The sequence below is a fragment of the Azolla caroliniana genome, unplaced genomic scaffold (genome assembly GCF_043228905.1).
Source record: "Azolla caroliniana isolate FFs.n. ecotype wild unplaced genomic scaffold, voAzoCaro1.0.p SCAF_1, whole genome shotgun sequence".
Lineage (NCBI taxonomy): Eukaryota > Viridiplantae > Streptophyta > Polypodiopsida > Salviniales > Salviniaceae > Azolla > Azolla caroliniana.
The window spans coordinates 30580000-30593920 of record NW_028230436.1 but is presented as its reverse complement, the minus strand read 5'-3'; the positions used below and the strand labels follow the sequence as shown (position 1 = coordinate 30593920).

The following is a 13921-nucleotide window of genomic DNA, read 5'->3' as shown; positions in this document are numbered from 1 at the left end:
TATATAGCAAGCATATCATAGCTTTTTGCCTGTCGTCTTTTAATCGGTTCTTCTACTTCCTCTTTTATATATTCAATATTTGACGTTCACACGCGCTTGAGCTTTCTATTTTCATGCATGAGTCTGACTCACCTCCCCATCTTTCACTCAACATTCTATTTGGTATTTATTGTACCTAAAGTTTAATGGCTTACAATTAAGGAAATGTTTAGTTCCTACTTTGTTACCTTGGACCAAATTATTTGGTTCTTTTACATCTTTGGATGTTTGAAAGACAAAAACCAAAAAGATCCTAATAAAACATAACAACTTCCCTAAGCACATCATGACAAACCTAATTGTTGCTATGCCATGTTTTCCAGAGTTGTAATCTGTCAAATATGTAAAAGTTCTCTTTTCCCTATTCATATACATCCACCGTCTCAATGATGGTTGTTAGATCATCCCCTCGTTGCAATGCCCAATGCCCTTCTTCATGACCAACAAGAATCAATATCATCCTTGTGTGCCGATTCAATCCTTTGCACATTCTGCATGCTCCTCATCAATATTTCTTTCTTGAAGTCTAACCTAGAATCATAATTTGAATATTACTACTTTCTAGTCCACATTTTTGCTGTTGATTCTTTCTTTTCCAACTTCTCCATACACCTTTCTGTACCTTCTATTTCCCTTGTGCTCCTTGACTTTGTTCTCTAAATATATAATGTTGTGCATAAAGCATCAATTCTCCGTAATCCAACTTAAGTTTGGTCCATGTGATCACTATTACTGTGAGTATGTCCTTTGTAATTGTTGCTTTAGCCTGCATATAAGTAGTTTGAAGATTATTTGACTTTCATAATAGTAATGAATTAACATGAGGTTTATGTAACTTTCTTACTTTCAAGCCAAAACATAATAATGATCTTGAAAGACTCGATAGAACATTAAATAGTGTTTCAATGATGCAGCATACCTAAACACAGATGTTGATAGTCCTCAACACAGGTCATTTCACCTAGATTTTATCATCTAATGGGCCGTGGCAGCATAGATACAAAACGCAACCAAACACAAATTATTATCACATGTCAACGACATTAAATGAAGAATTAATGGATCATGCACACAAATAAGGAGAAACTCGTATATAAATCCCGAATTCAAATCATCATAAATTTGTGCCACAATATATTCAACTCTGTCAATGTGCTTTGCACATGCCCCAATATCCAAAACAACTCACTGGTTCCTCAGTTTCCTCATACAAGATCAAATGAGGTTCTCCAACTCACGGGTCAATTGTAGCGATGCACATTCGATGTTTCCATGCTGGATAGCATCTTTGTATATTGCTCCAACATACATTCATGTATTGATTCCATTCCTGTATCTTCCAGAGGTTTTCAAATTTGGGTTCTTCGTGATCAATCTTTAACTCAATTGATCCAGAGACACTTTCTTCACACATAAGTTCCATTTCATGCTTCTTCCATTCACAGAAATATAGAACCTGCAACAGTAATTAAGATTGCATATCACAAATTTGAATATTCAATAACCTAGGGAGCTGCACCTTGCATGTCAGTGTATATGATTTATCCTTTCCCTTTTTTCCCATAAACCGTAACTTCTATCCCCAAACCCTAACAATTATCATGCTGTAAAGACTATATATGAAGAGAAATATAGAATGTTGCTTCATGGCTCTATAATTGTTAGTCTGTAAGAGTATATGACCTCATGTACGATATTGTAGAAGTCGTTATTCTCAGGCTTAGTATCTAGTGTAATGACTTAAATTTTAAAAGGTCAGCAAACCCAACTTCTGTGTTCCTTACTGACATCATTATCAAAAGGTTTGGATAAATACAAGATTTCCTGGGGGGCAAAGTAACTGATTTAAAAAAGCTACAAAATTCAACTGGTTTTTAATGTAGAAAACAGTGCATGTGTCAAATATGCCGACACATGAACACAAGAACAATTCTATTTAATAACATAATGGCTACACAAAAATAAATGTATTTAGCATCAGGAATGTATTTTTCATTTTATGACCACATACCTGAAGTGCATGAATAGCATTCTTGAAAATATATGGAATTTCATGCCCGTCAAATTTTATATTAACTGATTTATCAAGGGCATCCTGTAAGTCTCCAAAATATTCACTCGTAACTTGATTTGGTATATTTTTAACAGCTACAACTGTGTCCTTAATAGTTACAAAGATCTCAAATCCTGATTCCATTATTCTTGCTACTCTTAAATCCGAAAAAATGTTTGAAAATCTCTGACTTTCCTGATTACCAAAACTAAGCAAATACATACTGCTTGCTGCTGAAAGAGGCATCCCTACTACATCATCCAGAGGATAATTGCTGTCTGTAGAAACCAACTTCCATATAATTCACTAAGGAAACTGGTATATTGTCATATCTGGATAGGTAAAATAAACAAAAACGTATACCTGTATTCTGCTGATGGCACACATCTTGTATTGATAGCTGGGATTTGGTAATACTGTTCAAGATCTTCACATCCTCATCAAACGAGCTGTCTAAAGTAAACCATAATGCTAATGTGCAACGTTCTCCATCTTCAACCTACACTAATGAACAAAAATATTCCATATTCATCTCAATCTATTTGAGATTCTTCTGTTAAGAAATAATTTTAGGTAGTGTCTAACAAAGAAGCAACCTGTAACTATTGGATTAATTTAGATCTATGTGTGACTTTATTCAGAGAACCATGGTGAATATACCTTTTCTCATGCATCATCATTCAAAGAGCAATACAGTGTCCTAAATATATGCAAATTTCTCTCTTATCCTGTCATCTAGAAATTTGCACTGCAAAACTTGAGTCCTATACCTATAATACATCCTCTCTTTCCTATGACAGCTACTGTAGCACTGAGAGTAATTCATTACGTGACCATAGCTAAAAGAAATCAAAGAAAAAAAGTAGATATTCTTGTCAATATTCCACAACTTGTGTTGCTCTGTTATATTTTGGGCATACAACTTTACAAAAACAATCCACAACCCTCGAAGAGAATCAATCACCTCTAGAACTTACATAATTCTAGTGAGGAAAGAAGACAAAAGTTACAAATCCTCTCTCAAGGTTAGGCTCCTCAGCAAATCTTCTAAAAGGCTAAAGTGACTTTTAAAATCTCAACAAGACCGGTTTCTTGTTTTGGGCCCATAAAATGATTGTCTCTCATTCCCATGTGTAAAAATTACCCTCTCCAAATATGCATCCCTCATTGTAATTAAGAACCCACAGAAAAACCAGCTGGTCTTCCTTTGTTCCTCATCAAGATTCTATGGTTTTCTATGCTCTATGACAAGGTCAGATGCCAGGGACACAATTTAGAATGGACAAAATATGGATGAATATTTGAGCATATTGGAAACAACATAACCATGACATGTTAATGCAAGCATAGACTCTTATTCCCCAATACATCCCATAATATCATCATCCTCAGAAAGTAGAAATCCTAACATAAACAAAGAAAATGCCATACCTCATCCACACAGTGTACATCCCCTGATTTATAGATGAGCGCATCCTGCCCATAAAAAAAGCTCTCTCTCTCTCTCACACACATAACACAACAAATTGATTGTAACAAAGAAAGACAGAAAATGTAAGGTTACAGATCTAATGGAAAATGGAAAGATACAGAGGAGGGAACACCCTTGAGCAAATAGGAACTCTCGTGACCTATGGGACTAACTCGCGTATTCGACGGGTATGTTCTTGGAATTCAAACGGATATCCATGGAATGCGAGGATGAGCTAACCCAATAATTCATATTTTGGTCCCATAGGTCATATTTTGACCTCTTAACGTCTATCTCTACATAGGAAAGCTACCCACCGCAGGCACAATTTAGATGTGGTTTGTTTTACCAGAACTCTACAATATTCACATGAATGTAACTTTTGGTTCGAGAGGTCATGGCTTTTGGAAGAATTTAACATCACATTTCATTTCATTTCACATGAGGAGGTTAATAAAGGCTTCCCACGGTTGAGGCATATGGGACCTTCCTCATCTCAGCCTTATCATTCTCTTTCTTTGGTCATTGATTAGCTCTCTATGAACTTGGAGATAGTATGATGCTGGACAGATTCTATTACGGGGGGCTAAGACATAAACCACCCACTGATAGATAGTAATCCATTACTGCTTGGAAATGCTTGAGGAAGCCCTATACAGCCATCCCATAGAGGATCCACAAGCATGGCATAAAAATGGATGAGGACTCACAAAAGAGACAAGTTGGAATATTCCTGTGTGCATATTGATTTGGAAGAAGGAAAATTAAATTGAATTAATAGTAAAGTACAACTTAACATAACTATTCCTATAGTGGCACACTTCCAGAGCAATATTGTCCAATTTTGCAAGAGGTCATATGCATGGTTGTTTACGTACCCGTATTTAACGTTTAAATACAGATAGTACCTCATCATTTGTATAGTACATACTATATACCTCCATGTTGTTCAGTCAAATATCATGTACATTTGTCCAATACGGTATTTAACGTATTTATAAAAAAACAGGTATAATATGTATTTATAAAGAAAATGTAAATACAACCCTAAAAAGCAAAAGAAAAAAAAGATTTTAGTGAAAAAGAAGCCAAAGGAAGGAAGAAAGAAGAATAGAAGAGACGACGATGAAGAAGATGAAGAAGAAGAAGAGAGAAAAGAAGACATAAACATGTCCTGAGTGTGATAATCGTAGAAGATAGAAGAAGAAGAAGAAGAATAAGAAAACAAAGAAAAGAGAAACCTATCATGAGTGTGATAATCGTAGACAATTCCTCAATCTATGAAGGCATAATTGAAAATAATTACAATTTGAAGTAGAACATCGTGATACACACTTACACTGATTTATAGAATAAGGGAATGTCGACATCCATATTACTACAAGTATTTTAGGATGTGAAATGTTCAAATGTCTTATATGCATTTTAGGATGTAGAACTATATTATACATCACAAAATTGTGTAAACATAGCTGTTTTTTAACAATATTATAGATATTTTTTAGAAAAGTAAATAATTTTCAAATTCTAGAAGTATTTAACGTACTATACGTATTTTACGTATTTTATAAGTATTTAACATATTAAGAAAACGTATTTAACGTATTTTTAAATTGGGAGGTACTATACGGGTATTAATACGTTAAATACGTATGGTATCCGTACCGTACCTAACGTACCTAACAACCTTGGTCATATGGGCTTAATAAAAAAAAGACTTTGTCACATCCCATGATATGAAAGAGTATGCAATTAGTCCCTATACTACTATGGAATGAGAGAATCCCTTAATTGGTCTTCTTGGTCCCATGGAACGATTGGTCCCCCATGAGCAATAATAAATATGATATCAACCAGTTAACTAACCTTGCAATCGGGCACTACAGCTGGGCAGACAACTTCATGCTATGGCACAGAGCATTCAAGCTACCATGCACCAGACCTTGTAAAGTTGAGCTATGTAGAGAGATACAACATGCAAAATAATATCAGCTATATTATCTGAGGGTAGAAGTCTTTTGAAGAAGCTTTATCTTTTACAGTGGACTGTGGACAAGTATGGGATATCTGTTTTTCCTACGACATATTAGAGGCATTACTATTTCATGGTATTAGAGACTTTGCTATTTTCTAGTCACAAAAAGGAAATGGAACATAACAATCAATTGCTCCTTACCCCTATTGTTGGTATAATTGTTGATGGTGTACCTTCTTGGAAATGAAAAAGACCACCCTGAAAATCATCTGCGTGATTATTCAAATAGCAGACAGCCTGCATATAAGAAACATCATAACTCTAATTATAGGCTATCTTAACTAGCTTGATGTTGACCACACACTTAAATGGCTATATTTTTTGCAAAGGGAAGTTGTAAATTTAGCATTATTAGCATATAACTGTCATATTAACTTATTCATGCAAAGCATGTATAGATCCCCTCAACCATTTTATAAGTGGCATATTTCATCGATTTTACATTCCTTGGTTACACATATATTGGATGATGGTTTTCTAAAGTCTCAAACACCTCCATATTTCTTCATGTGAAAATCTTTGAAAGTTCTTTACGTCAATGATTTAGTGTACCGTGAAATGTCTTTGCTTCAAATATGGTTTATCATTATCACTGTGCCATCCAATTTTTGCGCCTTTCTTCCAGCTACAAAAGACAAAATATGCAATGTGATCAACATTTACAGAAGATAAATAGTTACCAAAACTTGAGAAAATTTCTGAAACTTACTAACCTTATTAATCCCGTAAATTCTACAAAAAGTTCATATTCACATCCATAATGTTCTTCAATCAATTCCTTCAACCTGTCTAGTGTGAAGCGTAGAGGTTACAGAATATTTGATCTGTCAATTTTGCTATAAAACCACTATTGCTGTTTTATGGCTCACCCCATAAATTTCCTTAATTTAGCAATGCATTGAATTCAAGTCAAATGACAGTAAATCTAGATAATGATAAAATAGGCTATTCGCTTCTCCATGCTATGAATGCATATTTCAGATGGACAAGAAACAAAAAGGAGACAAGAATTATATACTAAACCTAACATAGTTTTAAGAATTTATTCCTCATTTTAAATCAAGTTATAAGGAATGGTTACTCATCTTCTGTAAAAGAACAAGTCCACTAGAATGTCACTGCTTTTTTATCTATGATTTATGAAAACACCAACCAGCTGGGCAAAAATGATAATGAAACCCCACTCTAAAAATTAAAAGAAAAGAACTGCTTCATAAGAAAGCTAAACTGAAAATAAAAAGACTTCTTTTGTCTAATCTTTCATCTGAAATAACAAAAGAAAAAAACTTTTATCTTTAAAAGCTGCAAAGAACCCCAACTTTCTGAGACAATCAGAGAAATTTATAGCAATGAACCATCTTGGAGCTTGTTGATTATCCATTAACCAATTTTTGAAGTGAACCACTGAATTCAAGCATACAGTGATAGGACGCATTGATGGAAAATTAAATAAATAAAGTTCGACATTCACAAAACTAGGAAGAAAAGAACCTTTTTTATAGATAATATTTACTTTCCCACATAGTAATCTTTCTTAGTAATTGAACCAGTCTCGTTTTTTAAGTCAAGCTTTACATCTTATTGCAACATTTTCTCCCTTCGTATCTATAGCATGATTTCTCTCTTTTCTTCTCTATTCCTTATTTTTATCATAATGGTAAGCTATGTCAACTATCAATTCAAGGTCATGGGTTTGATATCTTGCTTCCTTACACCATATATCACTTCTCCTAACTACATGCTAGATTGTTGTACTGAACAGCTCGTGACCTCCAACCTGTCCACACAGACATCTCAGCTATGGCCTGATTAGGATGGCTTGTTTTAGTGTTCGTTTAAGCTTATTTAATAGATTTTCTCTCTATCCTCACTCTTGTCTGTTTTTAATTGGCGGATTAAATCGGATTTGGTGGAAAATGAAATGCATTGCACACGCAATATCATTGCTTGAATTCATGGAACAGCCATGGCATTGAGAATTTGACAGAAGAAAGCCATGGCAGCAAAAACATGAGTAAAAAAGGCTTACCTCTGACTGGGATGAAAGGCATGATGAAAGAAGAGCAATTTGTGGCAACAAGATGAAGAAGAGTTGTAGATAGCACGAAAGGACGGTATCCAGCCACACCACAGCTCTTGTGGATGAACAGAAGCTCCTGCGTTCTCAATTGGTTAAAAGTCCTTATTTTATATTTAGTGAATTAAATCATGTACAGGACAAGGCAGGCAAAACACATCCGATCTGACATGATTGTTGTAGGACAGAGAGAGGGGGGGGGGTATATACTCTACAGAGGCTGGGAGGGAGGAAGTGCCGGAGGTGCAGTCTCTTCCTCTCGCGATCCATGTGCTAGCTATGGCTATGGCTATAGCTGGCTCAACACGCCTTCTCGCACCATATGTACATATATGTATATATGTATATGCTTTCATGGATGAGCCGTCATGGCCTTTCAGTTAGTAGCGAAGATGGAATGATTGATTCTGCTACTCAAACCCCCAACAGATGAAGCCAAAGCAATTATAAGTTCTTTTCAAAGGACCATGTTTTTGGTGGTGCATCACAATTAATGAACTGTATATAATTTGTTATTGAGGGACAAGATTGGGACCTCCTGATTTCCGAAAGCAATGAAAGACACAAATGGTGATAATCCCTCTATGATTAACCCGAGGGCTTAATCCTGTGTATCTGTGAGAATATGCATGTGGTGGTGGTCTTTGATGATGATCATGATGTTGTGAACCACCAAACCAAGCGATTTGTGAAGGATTTCCGAGAAGCACTACACCGAAATGTCAATCTATAGTTGTTTGTAAGGGAAAAAGGTCCAGCCATCGAGGATGAGAAGGCCCCCGTTGCGATGAACTTTTTGCGAAAGCAACTAAACAAAACAAAGAATCCTAAGCCAAAAAAATAATTTCTTCCTGCTTTTTGTTCTTCGTCTTGTAAACAAAGCAAATATGAATCAAGCATAGTACGTAACATACTCGAATGTATTGGCAAACATTCTTTTTTTTTTCATACGAATGGAAAGGTTATCAAAACATTCTTATGTTTTTGTTTACAGTTTTTACCTTAAAAAAAACATTACCTAATAAATAATGGATACAAAAGTATGGTATTTACCATACGTATAACATTCTCGAATGCGAATGGACGTATGGTTCATTATTTCATACTATGTACGAATAGAGATATATGTAAAATGCTTAAACCCTGTTTTGTTGTCTCGTCTCCCCTGCCCCCCCTCATAAAACCTCTGCTTTCTTAAACCACCCTAGCCGAAACAACCCCCCCTAAAAGCTCTGATTTCTTAAACCCTGTTTTGTGAAAGCTCTGCTCTGCATTCAGAAACCCTAGTTAAAGAAAACATCCCCTTCCCCTTCCCCTTCCCCAATCCTTTCTATCTGTCGCTCCGTTCGTTCCCATGGCGATGTCGAGAGGCGGTTTATCTCGACGCTCTTCCCTTCTCACCACTCACTCCCTCACCTCTCCTCCCATCAGGTAAGAGTTTTTGCCCTTCTCCCATTTTCTCTTGCTTTCATATTTCTTTCTTCTTTTGGGGTTTCCTTCATTCAGGTAGAATTCCTCCTTTTTACCGCTCTTTGTCTCCTTCTGCACAATCAGGAGCTTTTTATTATTATTCATAACATTCCCATTATTTTTCGAATTTCCGCACAGATCTTGTAACTCAAAGATTCAGGAAGAAGAAGGTTTTTCTTCACAAAAAAAGTTTCTCTTTGCTACGTCTCCTCCTCCTCATCCAGCACAATCGAAGTTCCTTTTCTCGAGTTGGATTTGTGAAATCTATGGTAAATTCACGCCATTTTCAGCCTTTTATTCATCCAAGAATGGAAATACTTGTCAGTTTGTTCGGTCTATGGCTACCGCACAAACTAGGTTTGATAGGAAGAAGAGAGATTTGGCCCGAAGAGAGTTTCAGTTACTAAGGAGAAAGACAAAGCTAATGCGAGCTTCCATGTCTCCCGAAGAAAAGATCCTTTGGAGACTTAAGAAGGTATAAACAAGTCTCTAGTAGTAACCATATAGCTGCATCCTATAAGATGTAGGTTAACATCCTCTTATCTCATGGGCTATAAAATCATTCTTAATGAAGATGATGTACTCCAAAGAGAGTCTAATACGAATAAAATTGAGAATTTACATTTCAATCAATCAATGTTGGCTTCATTTATTACCTCTAAACGTCTAATTGAAATCATGCTTAACATTTGATGACGAGATATGGTAATCCTGGCCTCTCTTATTCATGACATTTGATTGGATGGTTTTTGTAGGCGAACAGAAAGAGAGCAGTCTTGTTGCAACGTCTCAAAAAATATGAGCTAGAGGATGATCCAGAACCAGTTCATGACCCTGAATTAATTACTCCAGAACAACTTCAAGCCCTAAAAAAGATAGGATACAAGAATAGGAATTATGCACCTATAGGAAGGAGGGGAGTGTATGGTGGTGTTGTACAGAATATGCATATGCATTGGAAATTTCATGAGACTGTTCAAGTTGATTGCCATATTTTCAAGAGAGAGGATATGAGAACCATTGCAAAACAGCTAGCAGTGCTTAGTGGAGGAATTGTTATTGATATTCATCAGAAAACTAACATCATAATGTATCGTGGCAGAAACTACAAACAACCCAAGACAGAAATGATTCCGAAAAATACCCTAACGAAGAGAAAGGTGAGGCTCCATTGCTTTTTCATTTGTTTTCAAAGTCTTAGTATTTTATTTGGGAGATTGGTGCTGATGGTGTATGTGTTTGTGTCATAATTTTTAATGATTAATCCTGTGTATAAAGTAACATGTCTTCATGTGTTTGCTCAGGCACTGTTCAAGTCAAAGTTTCTTCAGGCTCTTGATATGATAGATGAGAACATAAAGAACTTAGATGGTGAATTGCTAACTTTGCGGCGGAAACAAAAAGAAAGCATCCAACAGGGTGGTGAGGTTAGCACACCACTAAAGTCTGAAATGATTCCTGGAGCTGAGTATGATGAAATTTCCAGTGATGACGGTGGTTTCAGCTGGGAAACTGACAGTCTGGATGAAGATGAACTATCAGGTGGAGGATGTCTGTCTGCATTATTGTATTAATATTGTATGCGTTGGGTAAATGCGATGTTTGCTGACTTAGTTTTGTTCATCTGATCTATATCCCGATGCTCATCAATTGTACAGTTTTTTTGTTAGAAGCTGAATCACCCAAGAAAGTAGAATGTACTTACTGCCACTAGAGACTGGCTGTACTTACTATCTATGAAGGGATTGACAATATTTTGTAATGGCTGAAAAGTCCAAGATGGAGTTTTGTATTTAAAATGTGGGAGGTTTTGTATTGCACTTCGTGTGGATGTTTTCTCTTTACTTTTGGAACTCGAGGGCAATGAGAAGTTGGGATGTATCACACTGAGAGACTCAGTAGAGCATTTATTCTGTTGAAGGGAACATGGCCTAACACTTTCAATGTAAAACCTATACTTGTGCAGATCAGATTGAATAGAGTTGAACTAAATGAGATTGATTCACTCTAATATTAGCTTCTTGCAATGGGACCTTACACCTTTGAGAATTATAATGAAGAGTGAATGTTAAACTAGTTGCGATGCTCATTATTAACAGAAATATCCTCAGTTATCTTTTATTTTTTCCCTTCCCTAACAGTTATTCTGCATCATGTGATGTCTTAATTGCAGAAGATGAAAAGTGTGACTACAAAAAGGCCGAGGAAAAGAGCCCTGAAGTCGAGAACAAAGTCAAATCAATAGCTTGGACTGCTGTTCCTGCACTGCATGATCATAAACAAAGACCTCGGGTTGCCAAAGAACTTGTTACAGCAGAGACACAACTTTTTATGCATACGGAGAATAAGTTGCGAGAAAGAGAATCTTTAAAATGCGATGAAGCTAATGATCAAGAAGAAGAGAGTGACAATGATGATGATGGCTTAGGATTAAGTGATGAAGTAGAGACAGAAACAGATAATTCATTTCAATTGAATAATAGTAGTAGGCAGTCTGTCGACGAAGCAGGCAAGCCAAAAATCATTAAGAATGGTATTCTTCAACATGATACAAAAAGAGATAGTTCTCATGATATACAGCCTGAGAGAATATCGTCTAGCTGGGGACAAGGACAAATCAGGAACAGGAAGATTGCGCAGTTTCTATGTGAATATAATAAGGACAACAAAGATGATGATGGAAATAAGGACAACAAAGATGATGATGAGTTTGGTACTGATTTTGACGATTCAGATGATTTGGATTCTGATAGCAAAGGATCCAAGCCACAGAAGTTTGAATCTCATAAAGATGGAGGGAAAGAGTGAGAGAAGATGAAGTGAAGGTCTATAACATAGAGGTTAATATTTTAATGGGACGAGGGTAAGCATTTGAGCATGTTACAGTTGGGGTAATATGATAAGCCAAAAAGGTTTTGTGGATGAATGCAATCTTTATCACAGGAAAAAAGAAGTTCAGATGTGTATTTGCAGAAAGCTTCTTAGATGGTAAATCTGTAGCGGAAAAGATGAGGTTTTCATTCCATTGTCTTTAGAGCACTGTGCCAAGAATGGATGGAGTTTTGGGAAGTTTTCATCTCACTGCAGTAACGATTATTTTAGTGTTATAGAGGTGGCATTTCCATTCAACCAATTTACATCCTCTGTAGCCATGTATCATTTCAAGATGACATTCAAATTGATACATCTTGGGTTTGATAAGTATATTTGGGCTCAACTACTTATCCTCTCAAATGTTTTGATTCGGGCACCATGTCTTTTGGTGAATAAATGTTATGTTCTTTTGCCACTGGTGAAGAAATGTTATGTACTTACTCTGTTCCTTTGTGGCAATGGCATTGTACTTAACAAGGTTCTACCAGTTTTTTTAATCTTTGATAGTTTTATGTTATTGGTCTATAGAATGTTGTTTTCCAATATTGCACACATCTTGCCAAGTTTCCCATTTGTAAACATGGTGTTGAAATGCTTTGGAGTATTTCTCTCGATAATATCACACATGATTCAGGGAGCAGTTTTAGCTATTAAGCCATCTTATCGAGATGATTTTGACATTAGTCTAGAACGTATTGGAAGTGGATTGCAGAAAGTAACCACTATTCACAATAGTAAGGAGTGATGAACTGGGATCAATACACGCCACATTGCAAAATTCTCATATCAATATGTTGCATTGTTGTATTTTGAATAATCATCACCTCGCTATGTGCTTGATCATGAATAAGAATGAACTTAGATATTATAACATGATTGCTAAGCTATAAAGATATTATATTGGCTTCAAAGATCTAAAACACGTTAGGACACAATGGTTAAGCTAATGAGATCTAGGATGTACACTTTTGCTTGCCTCTTTGAGTATCTCACATTGCAATTATAGATCTGTAACATAATTATTATAATGAACACTCTTGTTGTGGAGTGAGCCTACTTGAACTCATGATTTCCCTTTAAGCATTGGTTGTTGAAGTTTTTCTTAAACATATTCAAATTTAATTGTGTTGGTTTTTGAAAACAGGAAGTGCGATGGCCTTGATGGAAAAGCAATGAACTAATACCTCATGTCTTTGCAAGTTGACAATTATTGGATTCTAATAACAAGTTCTGATGCATTTATTATCCTTACTTGTTGAATCGTTCGCTTGTGCATTAACCCCTCACCATTCAAAGTTGGTCATTTACAACAAAAGGCTATGAAGGCAATAATTGAATAGGGATCTCAAATGAATCAAGAGCTAGGCTAAATAGTAGGCTTTAGTATGCCAAGTACCCCATCCATGTAGAATTTATGTGTAAATACCTTTTAGACACCTGCTAGTGGACTTGGTTAGTTGATGATAGTTATGATATGTGAACAAATTTATGTGGACTTCCACAACTCTATCATAAAGAATTGCGCACGTGATGTTCCTTGGTTATCCTTGTGAACATTGAGTCCCATCCTTGGTATTACCAAGTAAAATTGAGTCCCGAGTCCAATTATTTACTATTGAAAAATCTTAGCACTTGACATAAGAGAATTACTACCCTTGGAATGAGTGGGAAGCCAACATCTCATTTTATGCTATCACATACGAATACACTCAAAATAAAGTTGGAGACAATCATAAATGAGATGGTCTTAAAGAGGACTTGAAAAGACAAAAGTCAACAATAGGTAGTTGTCCAAGTACTACATGATTCCAACTTACCCAAATGGTTCATAATGCCAAAACATAATCCAACGGAGAAAATGGCAAGAGATTTCACTTGTTTTGCATTCATTGTTTTTTAAAT

The 13921-nt window shown here is 35.8% G+C and overlaps 3 protein-coding genes across 4 annotated transcripts in view; 1 reads left to right on the top strand and 2 right to left on the bottom strand.

Moving 5' to 3' along the window:
* Positions 1–13921, bottom strand: part of LOC147869647 (T-complex protein 1 subunit eta-like) — an 82464-nt gene that overhangs the window by 44057 nt on the left and 24486 nt on the right. The gene's annotated exons all lie outside the window — the stretch shown is intronic.
* On the bottom strand, positions 1130–8046 carry LOC147869650 (2-oxoglutarate (2OG) and Fe(II)-dependent oxygenase superfamily protein). 2 transcript variants are annotated; one of them, XM_087331697.1, is made up of 9 exons: positions 7891–8046; positions 7628–7754; positions 6312–6387; positions 6151–6223; positions 5740–5835; positions 3524–3568; positions 2456–2591; positions 2051–2370; positions 1130–1495 (listed from the first exon to the last, which is right to left on the bottom strand). In XM_087331697.1, exons 1-9 carry the CDS (start codon positions 8029–8031, stop codon positions 1274–1276), a joined length of 1236 nt encoding a protein of 411 aa, XP_087187823.1. In that variant the 5' UTR covers positions 8032–8046; the 3' UTR covers positions 1130–1273. The 2 variants fall into 2 exon arrangements, with proteins under 2 accessions (XP_087187823.1, XP_087187829.1); XM_087331703.1 differs by having other exon boundaries at positions 7886–8010.
* Positions 9006–12521, top strand: LOC147869649 (uncharacterized). The gene is made up of 5 exons (XM_087331673.1): positions 9006–9106; positions 9284–9620; positions 9901–10305; positions 10450–10687; positions 11319–12521. The coding sequence occupies exons 1-5, from the start codon at positions 9030–9032 to the stop codon at positions 11951–11953; spliced, it is 1692 nt and encodes a 563-aa protein (XP_087187799.1). The 5' UTR covers positions 9006–9029; the 3' UTR covers positions 11954–12521.